This window comes from Lissotriton helveticus, chromosome 8, assembly GCF_964261635.1.
Source record: "Lissotriton helveticus chromosome 8, aLisHel1.1, whole genome shotgun sequence".
NCBI lineage: Eukaryota > Metazoa > Chordata > Amphibia > Caudata > Salamandridae > Lissotriton > Lissotriton helveticus.
Window position 1 is genome coordinate 1,312,778,903 of NC_136069.1, and position 19,112 is coordinate 1,312,798,014.

Consider the following 19,112-nt stretch of genomic DNA (forward strand, 5'->3'; position numbering starts at 1 on the left):
AATTCATTCATCACAATTGGACAAAAACATCTTTAGATCAAGGTCGCACGCCTGGATGGTGATAAACAACTATAAGTCCCTTGCACTGACGCCATACTTGAGCGAAACTTTCTCAATTAACGTGAAAAAGCAACTTATGGCATTACGCTTTGGGACACTACCGTCTTTGGTGGACCAGCCTGTCTGGGTGCACACCGGCCCAAAATCATGTCGGCTGTGCAACTTCTATAAAGAAGATTTTATCCATGTAATTTATTTGCACATGCAAGGAACTGTATAATGAACGAGTTATCCTCCTAAAAACAAGCTTTAATGAAATAGTCATCAGGTCCTGTAGAGCTGCAATAATGGCGTGCCTAAACCCTTCAGACCCTCCATTGAATGGCAGATTGATTAAATTCCTCAAAACATTTAAAAACAAAACTTTGTTAAAAGGGTCCGAAAGTTGGTAAAGGAGGAAAAAAGGTTAAACTTATTGCACTGAATTTTAACCGCATCAATGCGGCGGCTTTTCCCGCTGTACGCGGCAATTTTTAAATTACCGTGTTACATGACGAGCTCAGCTCGTCATGAGCGCACGGCAGGTTACGCTCATGACGAGCTGAGCTCGTCATCAGCCCGAAGGGGTTAATAATGAATTTTAGAAGTATTAAAAAAAGATGAAATGAATGTACTGTTTAATTCTTTTTTTAACTTGCTTGTATAACATTGGTTTTTCTACTTTCTGGTTTTAAATTGTTATGGTTTTAATTAACTAAACAATAAACATTTACTTTACAGTCTTCATTTTCCTACCTTATTATGGCATTTCCTGTCAATTTACCCTTTTACAAAAAATAATGTATTGTTTAACACTGCTACCCTCTAATAAATTTCACAGAACCTTTACAGAGGAAACAGATTAATTAGAGCATTTGCCCTTCTGAAGGTTCTCTTGGGATCAGAGTTTTTTATATTTTTATAAGTGTGTATAAATATTTCATTTGTAGGAACCAGATGACCCGGATGCCCCAGATGAACATGAGTCCTCTCCGCCAGAAGATGCTCCATTATATCCCCATTCACCTGGTACCCAGTATCAACAGGTAAACGTTTCACATTTTCCTTTTTTCCTTATAATGTTTTTTAGAAAAAATCCATACAGTAAACATTACACTAAATCAAACATATTTTAGGGTGTTCGGTAAGACCATAATTACTTGCATACATTCAGAAAAAATTGTGTTAATTGCAGGTTTAAGACATGCAAGCTGTTACTGGACGTACCTAATTATGTACTTAAGTTCGTAATATAGTGACTTCCTAAATTAATGAACAGCACAGGAGGCTAGGGAAGTGTTGGATGACTACAGAACTGAGTTGTAGTCCTCTTAATTCTCTTCATACACTTTCAAAAAGGCAAACATTTGCCCAACGTCAATAGCCTCCATAAAGCCCAGTCATTCAGAATTTGTAGAGCGCATCTGCTTCACCCGCAGACGCTGTGTTGGTTGAACATCCAGGTCTTGAGGTCCTTCCTAAACTGCTAGTGCGATGGTGAGGCTCTACGGTGCAGGTGGAGGTTGTTCCAGGCTTTAGGCAGCAGGTGGGAGAAGGAGCGGCCTCCACTGTTTGTCTGGTGGGTGCATTAGGTGGCTGCTAGGGAGAGGGATCCGGAACTGAGTTTTCTGGTAAGTGGGTGGAAATGGACTTGTTCGTTGAGGTATGCTGGTCCATCATTGTGTAGTGCCCTGTATGTGTAGGTGAGCAGCTTGAACAGGCATCTCTTTGCAACTGGTAGCCTGAGGAGTTTACTGAGGTGAGGGGTGAAGTGCGTCTGTCTGGGGAGGTGGAGGGCGAGTCTGGCTGCTGTGTTTTGGATAGTCTGGAGTTTCCTCATGAATGGGCGGTGATACCTACATAGAGGAAATTGCTGTAGTCGTGTCTGCTGGAGATGAGAGCTTGTGTGACTGGTCACCTGATGTTGGGTGGGAGCCATCTGAAGGCCATCGTCAGCATTTGGATGGTGAGGAAGCAAACGGTGATGATGCTGCCCTGCTTCTTTGTGGATAGCTGGCTGTCGAGGATGAGGCCGAGGTTGCAGGCGTGTTCATTGGGTTTGGGGGTTAGGCCATGCTCAGGGGCTCACTGAGCATATGAGAATCCACACTGGGGAAAAACCTTATCAGTGCTCTGAATGCCAGAAAAGGTTTAGTATCAAACCAAGTCTATAGGCTGTGGAGTGTACATTTATGCATTTTGTGAATATCTTCTTGAAGAATTTCATGTTGAATGATAGGAAGATGAAAAAGTAATAAGCATACAACAATAAACAACTGGATACAGTATAAAGGAAGCTTGCGTTGGATCTTGATTCTTTATGGATTACAATATCTAATTGCTAGTACTGTTGTTACTTTGATGCTCCTTCTATTAGGTGGTTTATATTGTTGTCTCAGTGGCTTTAAAGGTGCGCTACGAGGAGTTTGAGCGCAGGAAGGTTGTAAGTGTAAATAGTTGGAATCACTTAACTCACAGTGCGCACAAGTTTTTCCCTCATCGTTCCAGTAGCATTGAATTAACATAAGGGGAATGCAGCACTTGAGAATTGTAATATTTCGAAAATATGGAGGACGATCGAGAAACATGGGCTGCTGAAGTATTCCAGCAGATTAAATAACTGATACTGGGGGAAAGAAAGGCTCTACTAATAACCGAATTACTGAAGTTGGGGAAAAAAGTTACCTGTGCCAAAAAAGATACAGCCATAAATCTTATCTCACAGAATTTAACAGAATGCACACTGGGGAAAACTACTCTCAGTGCTTTGTATGCCCAAAAAGTTTCAAACGTAAATCTTATCTCACTGAGCATATGAGAATCCACACTGGGGAAAAACCTTATCAGTGCTCTGAATGCAAGAAAAGGTTTAGTATCAAACCGAGTCTATAGGCTGTGGAGTGTACATTTATGCATTTTGTGAATATCTTCTTGAAGAATTTCATGTTGAATGATATGAAGATGAAAAAGTAATAATCAGCGTACAATAAACGACTGAATACAGTATAAACGAAGCTTGCTTGGCTCTTGATTCTTTATGGACTACAATATCTAATTGCTAATATTGTTGTTACTTTGACGCTCCTTCTATTAGGTGGTTTACATTGAACTCCTTTACTATGTTGAAAAGTTCCATGAAAAAATTACAGTGGAACCCTACAGCGACTAGCACCTAACCTGCTATCCCTAAAGTAGTGACCGAGGGAAATATCCCAAATTTGTGTGCACAGGGTCTAAGCATCCACTGTAAAGGTGCGGTCCTCAACTGGACTTAACAATATTGAAATGAAAAAGCAGACGGTGCACCACTGCATAGATGATTATACAAAGTACAAAATCAGTATCCAAAGTTGCGTTCTACAAATCTTCCTTTTTGATATTCATAAAGGATTCAAGCGTGACAAGTAAGGTGCAGTGTAGACCAGCCAATGCATTTTGTCCAGTACAATGGGCTTCTTCAGGGCATAAGCGGAGTATTCATGTATAAGACGCAATCATATCTAAGGCAATGCGAGTGGTCAGAATATCTCTTGCGACTGGGAACGGGACAGATGAGTACCTTTGCATGAGATATTCTGACCACTCTCATTACCATAGATATGATTGCATCTTCTACATGAATACTCTGCTTATGCCCAGAAGATGTCCATTGCACTGGATGAAACGCGGTCAGTTTCATGTCCAGGAGCGCAGGGCCTCTTGACATAGGCTCTACAAGTCTTCACCGCCCTGTTTGTTACAGCACCACGACAGTAGTGTTGTCCGTAAACACCTGCACTATCCTTCCCCGGATGGAGGATAGGCGTTCAATGCCAATTGGATTGCTCAGAGCTCCAACAGGTGATGTGGAGTTTGGATTTCACTGGAGACCAGAGACCTCTGATCTCCACCTCTCCCCGATGGCTTCCCTATCCCAGGAGTGTCGCATTTGTCGCAACTGTAAGAACAGGTTGGGGAAAGGAGAGGGGTCTGCTGCTGACCCAAGCATGGTTTGTTAACCACCACTGCAGACCATTCACAGTTCCCTCCGAGATCTGGACCGTCTCAGAGGGATTCCCCTGATGCTGCGCCCACTAGAACTTCAAGCCCCACTACAGAGCCTGCGTATGCCCTTTGGCATGTGTCATTAGAAGGGTGCTGGAGGCCATAAGGCTCAGCGGCCTCAGTCATTCTCACCTAAATCCAGGATAGAGGCTAAAACATCGGTATCTTAGCCTGAATATCCTGGACTCACTGTTCGGGAGGATAGGCCCAAAACTGCATTGTGTCAAGAGACGCTCCGATGAAAGGGAGCATCAGAGATTCGTCAGATGTGACTTCGGCACATTGATAGTGAACCCCAGCATATGCACTGGACAAGCACGCCTTCAAAAGCAAGTCGTTGAGATAGTGGAAGACTGGCACCCCTCGTCTATGCAGGTGAGCTGTGACCACCACCATCACCTTGGTGAACACCCGAGGGGCGTTGGTAAGGCCAAAGGAGAGCACGATGAACTGAAAGTGATCGTGGCCTACCGTAAACTGCAGGCAGGACGGGAATGTGAAAATTGGCATCCTGCATATCCAGCTCTGCCATCCAGTCTCCTGGGTTCAGGGCAGACCAGACCCTGGAGCGTCTCTGGAGATGGCTGGAACGTCAAGGCATTTCCTTGGTGGTTCAACACTTGGCGGGTTCTTTGAACGCCAGGGTGGACAAACTCAGCCGCAGGTGCATGATAGATCACGAATGGCGTCTCACTCGGAGGTGGCGCATGGTCTCTTTCAACAGTGGGGAGAGCCTTGGTTAGATCTATTCTCCACCGAAGAGAGCGCGCAATGTCAGCAGATCTGCTTGTTGGAATTTCCAAGGCGGCACTTAGCTCGGCGACGCTTTTCATCGCAAGTAGAGTTGCTATCTGTTGTATGCCTTTCCGCCTATACTTAGAGTGCTGAAGAAAAGTCATTCTTGTGGCTCCAAACTGGGCTCGAAGAGCTTGGTTTCCCGAGCTACTCAGTATGAACGTGGATTCCCAGATCCGACTGCCTCCATGGGAGGATCTTCTGTCGCAGCAGCAGGAGACGGTCCTCCACCCGAACCTGTCCAGCCTCCACCTCCTTGCGTGAAGATTGAGCGGCGACAATTGATGCCTCCTGAAGTCTGTGATGTCATTCTCGCAGCCAGGCGTCCATCCACTAAATTGGTATACACCTGCAGGTGGAACAAATTTGTGGCCTGGTGCACAGCGAGGGCGGTGGATCCCCTTTCTGTTCCTCTTTCAGACGTCCTTTTGTTCCTTCTTTCTTTAGCCCGGCAGGGCTCTGCTCTGGGCACTATTAAGGGCTAACTTTCTGCAACTTCAGCCTTTCTCTGGCTACCTGATCAGCCCTCTTTTTAAGTCCCCTGGTGTAAATAGATTTGTCAAAGGCATTACTCACCTTTTCCTTTCTATTCCGTTTATAATGCTGCAGTGGGACTTAAATCTGGTTCTTACTTATTTGATGTGTGCTCCCTTTGAGCCGCTTCACAACTGTCCTCTTCGATTACTGACTTTAAAGACTGCTTTCCTGGTTGCCATCACCTTCGCTAGGGTGTGAGTGAGCTCCAGGCTCTTTCCTGTAAACCTCCTTTTCTGTCTAAGATAAGTGTATAAACCTCGGCACTCTAGATCAATTCAAATGTCAATTCATAAAGCTGTTTGGCAAAGACCAAATCAAGATATCAGCAAGAAGTCAATTCAATTCCTACTGTATCAATTTTAATATCAGAAGTCACCACATTCTTAAATCACAGGTTTCAAGTTTACAACATAATAACAATACAAGTTCTTGGGCTGTAATATGCCCTTATGTTCCTGTCCGCTTGCGGCGTAGTTCTCTCCAATTTTCTTATACTCAGTATAAGAAAATTGGAGAGAACTATGCCGCAAGCTGACGACCGGAACATAAGGGCTTATTACAGCCCAAGAACATGCGACGATCTAATATTCAAAATAGCTAATATTGGATTGCACACATGTAATACGTGACTTTTTCTCCTGCTGCGACAAGAGAACTTCTACATATCTAGAAATGCACAAGAAATGATGACGCTCGCATCGGAGATTTGGATTTTTCTATGTACATTTTGTGCACCATCCATGGGATCCAACAACTGAATCCTTGAAAAAGTTTTTTAAGAAACGAAACACGTGTCGGCTGCCAGTTCAACGCCTAAAAAAGGAGGACTTTTGCATCAAGCCGTCTATTCCTTATTGTATTGTTAGTATGTTGTAAACTTGAAACCTGTGATTTAAGAATGTGGTGACTTCTGATATTAAAATTGATACAGTAGGAATTGAATTGACTTCTTGCTGATATCTTGATTTGGTCTTTGCTAAACAGCTTTATGAATTGACATTTGAATTGATCTAGAGTGGCAAGGTTTATACACTTATCTTACATTTTTCACTGGGACCTGTTGGGCTCTAGTGTTCTGGCACCTTAGGTAGTGGGGTGCAGTTTTTTTTTTTAATTAAGAAAACAAGAAAAATCAACAGCAGGTGTCTTACATCACGGAATGAGCAACAATTATACAAACATATGGCGAAAAATAGACGGATAATCCCCAGGCAGAAGCTGAATCATGAGATGGTACTGGAGTGCGGCCGTATAAAGTACAGTAATTATAAATCCAATCTAATCGGCATTATTCATAAGTCCACCACCCATAGGAACAGGATTATCATGAGTAAGGCAATTTCGAGTGGCAGGAGAGCATAATAAGGTTTAGCAGTGGACAGAAACTCAACCGCACCCAGCTAGCAGCAATAAAAAGCGACGCATTGTAGGAAACCGTGCAAACACTATGACCCCCCAGGACCCGTCCGCCCACCAAGTAGGATAACCCATTAGGAAGGCACCCATTGTCAGGATATGGATAGGATATAGAACATAAAAAAAAAAAACAGACAATACAATAAACCCTTCCCCCCACCCTGCACCCCTGCATATGGATGTCGCCTAACCCCAACTAGCAGTGTGCGTGTCGCCCCAACTAACTAAATACTAAAAGTAGTAAAATGGAGGAGTAAATCGTCATACAGACTCCCGGACTCCCCTCCCCCCGCCAGAAATAAACAACCCCTGTAGTATAGTCATAAAGAAACCATCCGAAGATACAGGCAAAACAAACAGGGGAAGTTGTAAGCACCGCCCAACCTCCCACAAGCATTATGGTAGCAAATCCCGTGTCCATTGAAGTCATGATATCAGGTCTAATCAGTCTACCTCATCCTTGGCCCTTACGATCTTTCTTACGAACTCCGTCCGGTAGAACTACCGCATTCACAGGAGAATCAAAATATGAAAGGAGTTCAAAGAAGTTCAGTCTGGAATAAGTCAAAAATATTAAGTCATTGAGAACCCCAACCACACATAGGCTATCCCTCACCGACATCAAGTCGCGATGTTGTTTCCTCCGTGAACGTAATAAGACTGCCAGGGAGGGAAAAGAAAGAGTTGCAAACCGCAGGTCGCTTCTTAAAGTCTCCAGGAATGGAGAAACGAGTGGTTCCACCTCAGTCGTCAGCAATATCGGTTGTAGCGATCCTTTCGAAGTCCCAAGTTCGCAATTATTTAGTGCGCACTGACCATGGGCATCAACATGTCTTTCTGCACGGGGCCCTCATCCTCCGTCACAATGTACTCCGTGGAAAACTCAGCTCGTGTCTGGTCATGCAATGGATCTGAGTCCGGTCCCATTCGCCCTGTATCAACTGCCCCAACGATCATTTTGCGGACAATGGCTTCCACATGCGAGTGTAGTGCGCCGATGGCGGCCAGTACGGTCCTCAGCGATGGCTCACACTCCTTCTGACCCATCTCCGCTCGCTCAATTTCAAACATGGTCTTTTCCCCGGAGGGCTTGGTTCTCCAGGGGAACAAGCGAGAGCAGTGCGGACGGCAGTGGAGGGCGACTTAACGATTACATGACATCGATCTATACTCCGCTACCGCGAGCGAGGACCCCACCCATCGAACCCCGGCGGCGGCAATCCGGGACGGGGACCCCCGCTCACAGCCTCCGAAGTGCCCTGTCACCACTCATTCGATGTTAACCAGACCAAATGACCGCCATCAGAATCGGGCAAGGATAACCTTCACTGCAGGAGACCGGACCCTACTCGAGGCCCACGGCCAAAGTTGTTCAACAGAAACCCGGCTGGACCAGCACTGGAGGCCCCGGCTAACAAGCTGGACTAGGCCGAGAATTAAAACACGGTATGTGAGAAGTTGGCCTGATGTGCAGTGCTCACTATTCTAGTGATCACTATATATCAGTCCAAACAACCCTTATTGATGATTGGTTGTAAGTCAACCTTATAGACCAGCTATCCTAGTAGCATGGATACGAGCAGTCTAAGGCTAAGACTCTAGAGGGCGTGTTAAGCCAGCTGTTTTACCATCACATTACCCCTTGAACACCCAGTGAAAGGACACCACACAAGTTGTTATGAAAATAAACAGTGTATTTATTTATAACAAGACTACCCTGGCTCTTTATGAGACAGGGAGCTAAGCACACAACAAAACTCTTACGAAAATACTTAAGTTAGCACGTTATACACAAATGCCCGAGGGGCACGAAAAACCATATACTTTAAAAGTGGAATGCGAATTACTAGCAGGTAAGTAACAGTTCTAATAGGCTTTGGAATCGCTAGGACTGGACTAGGGAATCGTTAGATTACTACTAGGAGGCCCAGGGGACTCGGGTGCAGAGTGTGCACTCTCACGCGGGATGCGGGACAAAGTCTATGGAGGCTAGTAAAGGCAAAGTTAGTGTTCACGGGCGAACCCGACCTGGTAGGAAGAAAACGACAGTGGATCCTGACCCTAGGATAGTGAGGCTATGCTGGGACACCGAAGTGCCGAAGTTACCTAGCCCAGGGGCTGCAGCTGCATAGGTCTGAAAAGACGTCGGGGATCTCGTTGCCGGACCAGGAGCCTGGAAGGAAGAAGTTGCTGGCAGGCGACCAGTGAAGAAAAGTTCGATGGATCCAAGCCTGGATCAAGGAAGAAGAAAACCTGAAAGCAGAGGGGACCAAGTTCTTGAATCACTAGCCAGTGATTAAGTGGGCACCAGGATGGCACCGGGCGAAGTCACCGCAGTCAGGTGAGTGGGCGCTGCTGGGCTCTGCAGTCTCTCGGACCAGGAGGCGTTGTCGGCGACCAGGATGGAGGTGCGAGCTGTCCCACGAAGGTTCTTGCTGTCGACGTCGCTGGACCCAGGATTGGGCAACAAGTCTTGGCAAATGCAAGGCCCACGCGGTGGACCTAAAATGGCGTCTTGAGTGGACCAGGAGGGTCCAGGGTACTTCTCCGATGGAGGGAAGCAAGGGCCAGTCTGGAGCAACCAGACCAGCAGCAGAAATGTCGTCGGGCGTCGTCAGGAAGGCCACAAGCCAGCGGGCTAGTAGCCAAACAACGCGGTGAGCAGCAAAAAGCAGAAGGGCCCCACGCAGATCGTGGAGATGCTGGGGGGCTGCTCTTCGGTGCTGGAGCTGCTCAGGGTGGGGGCTTCTCGGACCCCAAAGCACTCACCAGGAATTCACTCGGCGGGCTTGCTGGAAAGAAGTCGTGCAGTCTTGAAGATGGCCGGTCCCTCGAGGTCTCGTCACACCCACGAATCTCAGCGTGACTGATGATGCAGGTAGAGGTCAGAGGTGCCAGGGAAGCCGGTTCTCGTCGAGCTGGGCAGTCTTGATCCGGAGGAGAGACTTGCAGCAGACCGCAGTGTTCTTAAGATGGTGCCTGCGGATGCAGGGTGACTACTCCTTAGTCACAAGGGAGAAATCTTAGGAAGAAGTCTTGAGTTCCTTTCGTGGAAAGTAGTTTCAGGATTCAAAGATGATCTGATTTGGAAGGGAGCCAGTCTCTACCTTTATCCTGTAAAAGGGGGCTGGCACGCGACTAAGTCCTGCCCTATGGGTGGGACTGGGAGGGGGGTGGTTACACCCACTTCCTTGGCGGGCTTTTCCCCAGCACAGGGTCTGGAGTGACCCTGGAACTGGTTCCAGCCAGCCTATGCACAGTGAGCACCGGGGTGCCACGTACAGTCACCTTCCTCTAAAGCCCTGCCTACCTACAATACACAAAACCCTGTCTGGGACGGTGCTGGCACCGCCCCTGGCAGGAAACCCTTTGTCCTTATCTCCTGCTCTGGGAGGACTCCCAGCAGCAGGAGGGCAGACTTGTGTCTCGGTGGCAGCATCCATTTTGTGGAGCTGAGGCTCTGTTTGACTTTAACCGGGGTTAGGGGTTACATACATGTCGTGTCCCTCTAGAAGGGTGGAATGCTAACCCCGTCGCCAGAATTGGCGAGGGGTTAGTATTCCAATTCGTATGACACCTTACTCGACATGTTTTGATAAAGCGATACCAGAGTTGGCATATAACCGCGAGGATTATAATGCACTTAAGAGTATATGGTATGCGATATCATGGAAACGGCTAAGGGATGGATCCCGAAAGCCGCAGACAGGCTCAGCTCATGCCAGAGCACCATCTCACACGATTCCAAGCACTCTGCCTTCAGGATTGTTAAGGCCTGCCATAGGAGTGACTGATAGGAGATCTGTGTGTCCATTTTAGGGTTAGATATAGGTATACTATATCTAAAGCAAAGGGTGATTACACCACCTTGCCCCAGCTGTCGTGCAGCCAGTTGTGTCAGATTTGGATGGCCAGCCAGGGGTGGCATAATACATGCTGCAGCCCCTGGTAGGCCCTGGGTACACCTATGCCCTGGGTACCTAAGGTACACTGTACAGGGACTGATAAGGTGACTCAGTATCCAATTAGATATGTACCTATGGTACATGGAATCCATTTTACAGAGAGAGCAGTAGGCCTGGGGTCCTGAATAGCAGGGCCCCAGGTCAACTAAGTCAGAAAACCAGCAAAATACCAGGCAAAAAGTTGGGGGCAACCATAGTCAGGGATCTACCTTCCTACACGGTATAACTCCGTCAATCAAGCCGGTAAAATTCTCGGGATTACACCATCAAGCTCTGCAACTGTTCATCCACACAGAGGTCGAGCGTAAAATCAGGATATGTGCCAGGATTATCCGGCTAAAGGCGGAGGTCGGCGGAGCCGGGAGCTTAAGCGGCCATCTTGTTTGCTAGCGTAGCTCCTCCAGTGGGGTGCAGTTTTAGTAACCTTGAGTGCCACCAAGACTTGGTTGTATACATTGAATGCACTAAAAGAGTAGATGTGCTACCAATTAGACCACCGCTGCCATTTGTAAATATGGTCTCCTTTTCTGTCTGTTCATCCGGACAAGGTTGTGCTCCGCACTCGTCCTTCCTTCTTGCCAAAGGTTGTTACTGCATTCCACATTGGCCAAACTATCACCCTGCCCACTTTCTTTCCACCTCCGCACCCTTCCAGAGAGGAAGAGAGGCTCCACCGTCTGGACCCAAAACGTGCGCTCTCATTTTACCTCAATCACACACACCAGTTCTGTGTGGATGACCAGCTCTTTGTTGGCTACGTAGGTGCCAAGAAAGGCCGGGCTGTGCACCAGCGGACTCTCTCTCGCAGGGTCATCTTGTGTATAACCTGTTATTTTATGGCTAAAAAGGAACCTCCAGTGAGGTTACGCGCCCATTCTACCAGGGCAACAGCAGCTACTACAACATTGGGACATGGTGTCCCCCTCCAAGACATCTGTCAGTCAGCTACGTGAGCCTCGTTGCACCCTTTTAATAAGCACTAATGCCTGGGCAGCCAAGTCCAGAGAGACGGCTTTTTTGGCTGTTCTGTTCTCCGGGACTTCCTGGTGTGATCTTGGTTCGTAGACCCATAACCGGGGTTGGTATTGCTGGGGTATCTATTCTAAGGTAAGGAATCTATCACTAACGTGTCTCTTTCAGATGAACAAGTTACTTTCCTTCGGTAACAATATATCTGTAAGAAACATTAGTTGGTGATAGATTCCTTACCCCCCCCCACCCATCCTCCCCGTTCTGCGAACTGATTTCTAGGGTTAAGGTCATCCCTTTCAGGGCCCCAGTTTCAATGCACCAGTGGTCAGAATCTTGCATGGCTCTGCGTTCCTGGCGCGGAAAGTCGTGTACAGAACTGATGTTAGTGCGCGAGGGCGGCGTCTAAGTAGCTGCCGCAACGTCATCTCGTTGACGGACACGGAGCCGCGACGAGGTCACCTTCCGACGAGCAGGGGCTACTGCTTACGAAAACTTTCCGGATCCAGTCTGAAGCCTGGGGGTAAGCAATCTATCACTAACTAATGTTTCTTACAGATATATCGTTACCGAAGGTAAGTAACGTATTCTTTAGTAGTTATTCCACTGATATTGTTGGTTATTGGGATTACTCATGTTCTCAAAATAAATATTCCATGCATTTATTCCAGTTTCTTTGTGGTGGATTAAAATGAATACTAGTTAGGTGTGATCATTAGTTGGGGCTATATAATTTCATGTGAGATAAATAGGCTAGTGGAAGTTAGGTATTGTTGGGTTGCAGGGATAGGGTTTTAAAAAAGGAGAGGTGGTGATGTATGAAATTAGGTGAAAGGCATTTACAGAATCACAGTAAGAAAGACTAAGGCAGGCAGAATGAGAGGTGACTAAACTCAGAAATAGAAGACATGCAGAGGATGAAAGGTAAGGGGAGAGTAAGATTGAAGAAATAAAAACAAGAGAAAATGATTGGAAGTCAATGTCAATATTTCGTGCAAGTTTTTAGTGTAGTGGAAAAAGGCTTTCTGAGATAGCAAGCAACCAGTCCTAGTGTACAGAACATTTAAAACATAAAGAGCCTGCTCTGTGCCAAGCCTAGTACAGCTCTTTTTAATACGGACTGAAGTATCCCAGTCTTGGTACAGGGTCTAGTGGGGCAGGAAAAAATAAACTTTTCATTTGATGTTCCCTCACTGTTCTGTATTGAAGGTTGTTTCACTCACTCACTAAAAATGAGTTATTTGGCACAGGTAAAGCATCGTGCCATTGCGTAGATCGATTTATACCTCGTTTTGTTAACTAATACCATTCTAGAGTGTTTCTCCAGCAGAGCAATCGAAGGCACATAAGGGATCCAGCACTACCATCTCAAGTGTATGTTCCACATGTTTGTGTATGTGGCCAGTGTGCTGCATACATTGTATGAATAAGTGAAGTCGACCAATTATGGCCTTCAAGTCCCATTTTGGGAAGCCCTGACCTGTCCATGTGCACAAGATGGGGTGAGGTGTTTTCCTAGACAGTGGACCTGTATTTCTGAAATTGCTGAAACAGGAGGGAGGAGGCATAGATAATGAAATGGGGACAGATGAGACAGGGCTCCAAAATAAATCCAATCTGAAAGAGACACGTTAGTGATAGATTCCTTACCTTAGAATATCCCCAGGCGTCAGACTGGATCCCGAAAGCTTTTGTCAGCAGTACCCCCGCGCGTCGAAAGTTGTCATCGTACGACTCCGCGTGCGTCAATGGCGTCGTATGCGCCGAGATGACGTCACTGGAGCTACTTAGACGCGCCCACGTGCGCTGACGTCAGTTCTTCCTTTTTCCGCGCCAGCAAACACAGATCTGGAGAGAGCGGTACACAGTCACTTGTTGACTATAGTATTTGTTTGATATAATTTGTAAGTAAACTTACTCCTGGTGCATAGAGTTGCCCGGTTTCAAGCTTTGAGAGGCCTGTCCGTGCACTTTGTCACTGACTGACCCACACCGTGAGTGTCTCTTCTGCCTGGGGCGTGACCACGACACCAAGTCGTGTTCCCACTGCCGGGCCATAGCCCCAAAAACTTTGCAGGAGCGGTCCCGATAGTGGCTGGAGGCCCAGTAGTCAGCCCCACGTCGTTCCAGGCCCCGGTCTTGTTGGAGGTCGAGGGCCTGGTTGCAGAGCAAGCCCCGTCATTCGAAGTCTTTGCACTCGGAGTCAGGTAAGGCAAAGCACAAAAAGTCGAAGAAGCGTCGCCGCTCTTCGTCTTCCCCTCGCCGGTCGCGGAACACGGTTGAGGGGGCAGGTGGCACCACCCCTGCGGCTCCAACGGAGCCTGAGCAGTTTCCGTTAGCTTACCCACCTTTTCCGGGTTCATAGGCGACTCCGGACGAATTGCAAGTGTTTGATTCTGCAATGGCACGTATCATCGGCCCCGTCAGATCGCCTCGGGCCCCGTGGACCCAACTGTTCTGCGTTCGTCGCCGGCTCCACGCCAAAACTGTGCCGGAGGGATGTCTCCCGACGCCGATCCCGGCACCAATGGGGGACTTTTACCCTTTTCTTCCCTCACGTCCTTGTCCACTTGTGGAGAAAGGAGAGGACTGGGAACGGTTTGAAGACCCTCTCGCAGCACAGTGCGAATCCGTCCCCGACTGGGATGAGGAGGCGGAGGCCGGTGGCCCGGATTACACTCCGGCGCCTGGTTCACCATCCCCTTCAACTACTATGGAGGAGAGTGGTTCCTTTTCCACGGTGCTACGTAGGGCTGCCGCGGCGTTGGACCCATGACAGTGGCTATGTTAATGAAGAACACAGTTATTGCTGCTAAGAAAATGCTAAAACCAACAGAGTTGCATGCTGTGGCATTATAACAACTCTTGACTAAGACTGTGCGACATTCCAAATCCATTCCCAACAGGCCGATAGAAATGCAATTTTTTTTATTTATTGACATTTATTTAAGGATGAATATGGAAATACTTTTATTCCACTGGTGCTTCTACGTCATGAAAGCACGGTCCCTACAGCGGCTGTCAGGACCAACATGCTGACTGAAGTGCTTCGGCCAGCTTCTTCTACAGAACCGCTGTTGCCGTTTAATGATGCACTTACTGATGTGCTTCTGGGCACTTGGCCCCGGCCCAGCACAGGGGCCCCTGTGGACAAGGGTGTGGGCCGACGCCATCGCCCAGCCCCGGGCGACCCTGCCTTCCTCACCCAGCACCCTACACCTGAGAGTTTGATGGTTCAGGCCTCGACGTCGCCGAGTGCGTTTCCATCTGTTCCTCCAGACAAGGAATCCAATAAATTGGAGCAGTTTGACAAGAAGATTTATTCTTCCGCAAGTTCTGGACTGCAGTCTGTGCACACTGCATGTCTGTGCCGCTATTCCCATTCTGTATGGGATGCGGTTGAGCAGGTGCTACCTCAATGTCCAGAGGTGGCCTGGACAGTTCTCTCCCGAGCTCGTATGGAGGGGAGAGATGCGGCCAAGTTCACTATACGTTGTGGACTTGATACCGCTGATTCGCTGGGTAGGGCGATTGCCACAACGGTGGCGCTACGTGGTCATGCCTGGTTGAGGACGACTGGCTTTTCTGCAGATGTCCAAAATACTTTGATGGACGTGCCCTTCGATGGCACCCGCCTCTTTGGTCATAAGGTGGATTCCACATTGGAGCGTTTTTAGGACTCTCGGGCCACGGCCAAGTACTTAGGCCTTTCGGCCGCACGTACTTCTAACTTTCGTTCCTTTCGTAGCTCCGGAAGAGGCGTGCAAACATGTTAATTTCAGAACAAGCCTGCTCAGCAACAGTCCCAGGGCAGTCGCGGACGTGTGGCTCGCAGAGGCAGGTCAGGGGGCCAGCGTGCGGGTCAGTTCACCAACACCCCCGCTGCCAGTGCCGCCACACCTTCCTAGTCCGGTGTTTCAGGCCCACCAGACTCCAGTGGGGGGCAGGATTCGTCATCACCTTCCCCTCTGGCGCACCATTACTTCAGTTAGGTGGGTTCTGGAGATTGTCCGAAGGGGCTAGCCCCTCCCCTTCGAGTCTACCGCCATGCCACCGCAGTTCCACCGTATGTCGGGGGATAATTTGGTGCTTCTCCAGCAGGAAGTTGCGGCCCTCTTGCCCATGGGGGCCATCAAGCGCGTTCCGACGCCAGAAGTAGGTCGTGGTTGTTACTCCCACTACTCCCACTACTTCTTGGTTCCAAAGAAGGACAAGGGTCTATCTCCCATCTTAGACCTTCGGAACGGCAATAGCTTCCTCCGGAAGGAGAAGTTCAAAATGCTCACTCTGGCTCATGTCTTGTCTGCTCTCGACCCACAAGACTGGATGGTGGCACTGGACCTGCAGGACGCTTATTTTCATATTCCCGTCCTGCCGGCCCATCGGCATTACCTGCGATTCACGGTGGGCCAGGAGCATTTTCAGTTCACCGTGCTCCCCTTTGGCCTTACCAGCGCCCCTCAGGTGTTCACGAAAGTGATGGCGGTGGTCGCAGATCAGCGGTTTCAGTATTCCCCTATCTCGACGACTGGTTGTTCAAGGCGGGCTCGCCCCAGACAGTCATCTTCCACTTCCAGACTATGGCCGACCTCCTGCATTTGTTGGGGTTTTCCATCAACGTGCCGAAGTCACACCTGATTCCCTCCCAGAGGCTCCTCTTCATCGGAGCGGTTCTGGACACGACGCAGTTTCGGGTTTATCCTCCCGGACAGCGAGTTCCGGACATTCAGGCTATGATTCCGATCTTTCAGCCCTTGCCCTGGGTTTCGGTCAAGAAGACCTTGAGGCTGCTGGGACTCCTGGCCTCCTGCATCCTGCTGACCAACCATGCCAGGTGGCATATGCGAGCTTTGCAGTGGGACCTGAAGTTTCAGTGGGTGCAGCATCAGGGGAACCTGTCCGACTATGTCCAGATCTCGGAGGGCACTGCACTACAATTGCAGTGGTGGCTCACGAATCAGCATTGGGTCAGTGGCAAATCCCTCTCCCTTCCCCAACCAGAGCACACAGTGGTGACGGATGCGTCCCTCCAGGGATGGGGCGGCCACTGGGAGATGCGGAGATCAGGGGCCTGTGGTCTCTGGCGGTACCAGCTCCATATCAACCTTCTGGAGCTTCGGGCGATCCTTCTTGCACTGAAGGCATTCCTTCCCTCTGTCAGGGTGAAGGTAGTGCAGGTGTTCACGGACAACACCACCGCCATGTGGTATTGCAACAAACCGGTCTGTGGGGTCGTGGACCCTATGTCAGGAGGTTCTGCGCCTCTGTACATGGCTGGAACATCATGGCATATCCTTGACGGTTCAACTCCTGGCGGGTTCTTTAAACGCCATGGCAGACAAACTCAGCCACCGGTGTCTGATGGATCACGAATGGCGTCTTCACTAGGAGGTGGCGCAAGGTCTCTTTCAACAGTGGTAAGAGCCTTGGTTAGATCTATTCACCACCGAAGAGAACGCGCAATGTCATCAGTTCTGCGCGTTGGAATTTCCAAGGCGGCACTTGGTCGGCGTCGCTTTTCATTGCGAGTGGAGTTGCGGTCTGTTGTACGCCTTTCCGCCTACACCACTTCTACCTAGAGTGTTGAAGAAGATCAGGCGCGACCGGGCCCAAGTCATCCTTGTGGCGCCGGACTGGGCTCAAAGAGTTTGGTATCCTGAGCTACTCAGTATGAGCCTGGATCCCCCGATCGGACTGCCTCTGCGGGAGGATCTTCTGTCGCAGCAGCAGGGCACAGTTCTCCACCCGAACCTGCCCAGCGTCCACCTATATGCGTGGAGATTCAGTGGCCACAGTTGATTCCATTTGACTTGCCTCCCAAAGTCTGTGATGTCATTCTGGCAGCCAGGAGTCCCTCCACTAAATCGGTATACGCCTGCAGGTGGAACAAATTTGTGGCATGGTGCACAGCCAAGGCTCTGGATCCCCTTTCTGTCCCTCTTTCTGAGGTCCTTTTGTTCCTTCTTTCTCTGGCCCGGCAGGGCTCTGCTCTGGGCACTATCAAGGGCTATCTTTCGGCCATTTCAGCCTTTCTGAAACTTCCAGATCAGCCTTCTCTTTCCAAGTCCCCTGTTGTACAGAGATTCTTAAAAGGCATTACGCATATGTTCGCTCCTGTTCCTGTCATAATGCCTCAGTGGTACTTGAATCTTGTTTTAACTTCTCATGTTTGCTCCCTTTGAGCCGCTTCACAATTGTCCTTTACGTCTTCTGACTTTGAAAACTGCCTTCCTGGTGGCTATCACCTCTGCCTGGAGAGTTAGTGAGCTCCAGGCTCTTTCTTGAAAGCCTCGTTTTCTGTCGGTTCATCCGGACAAGGTTGTGCTTCAAACTCGTCCTTCCTTCTTGCCAAAGGTTGTCACTCCCTTCCACATCAGGCAGACTATCACCTTGCCATTTTTCTTTCCGCCTCCGCACCTTTCCAGAGAGGAAGAGAGGCCCCACCGTCTGGACCCAAAACGTGCGCTCTCCTTTTACCTGAATCGCACACAAGCATTCCGGGTGGATGACCAGCTCTTTGTTGGCTACCCAGGCGCCAAGAAAGGCCAGGCTGTTCACAAGAGGGCTATCTCCCGCTGGGTCGTCTTGTGTATCAAGGCCTGTTATTCTCTGGCTAAAAAAGAACCTCCAGTGGGGCTGCGTGCCCATTCTATCAAGGCGACAGCAGATACTACTGCATTGGGACATGGTGTCCCCCTGCAAGACATCTGTCAGGCTCCCAAGGGGCTTTGCTGCACACTTTTACAAAGCATTATTTCCTTGACAGTCCAGTCCGGAGAGACGACTTCTTTGGCCGTTCTGTTCCCTGTGACTTTCTGGTGTAATTTTGTTTGCAGACCCACCACCGGGGTTGGTATTTCTGGGGTATCTATTCTAAGGTAAGGGATCTATCACTAACGTGTGTCTTTCAGATGCACATGTTACTCCTTGTGTAACAATATATCTGTAAGAGACATTAGTGATAGATTCCTTACCGCCCCACCCATCCTCCCGGCGCTGCAAACTGATTTCTAGGGTCAAGAGCATCCTTTCGGGCCCTAGTGTCTATGCACCAGTGGTCAGTATCTTACATGGCTCTGCGTTCCTGTCACGAAAAGTTGTGCGCAGAACTGACGTCAGAGCGCCTGGGCGTGTTTAAGTAGCTCCAGTGACGTCATCTCGGCGAATACGACAACGCTTATCGACGAGCAGGGGTACTGCTGACGAAAGCTTTCCGGGTCCAGTCTGATGCCTGGGGATATTCTAAGGTAAGGAATGATCACTAACTAATGTGTCTTACAGATATATTGTTACACAAGTAGTAACTTGTGCATTACTTACTTTTGCTGAGAGTGGCTGCTGTGAAGT

General features: G+C 48.7%; 1 protein-coding gene across 1 annotated transcript in view; it reads left to right on the forward strand.

Annotated features, from left to right (window-relative positions):
• Nucleotides 1–19,112, forward strand: part of USP9X (ubiquitin specific peptidase 9 X-linked) — a 1,542,050-nt gene that overhangs the window by 1,511,582 nt on the left and 11,356 nt on the right. Inside the window, exon 44 of the mRNA XM_078658291.1 lies at nucleotides 990–1,085. Coding sequence (XP_078514417.1) covers nucleotides 990–1,085 — 96 coding nt within the window. The remainder of the gene's footprint in view (nucleotides 1–989; nucleotides 1,086–19,112) is intronic.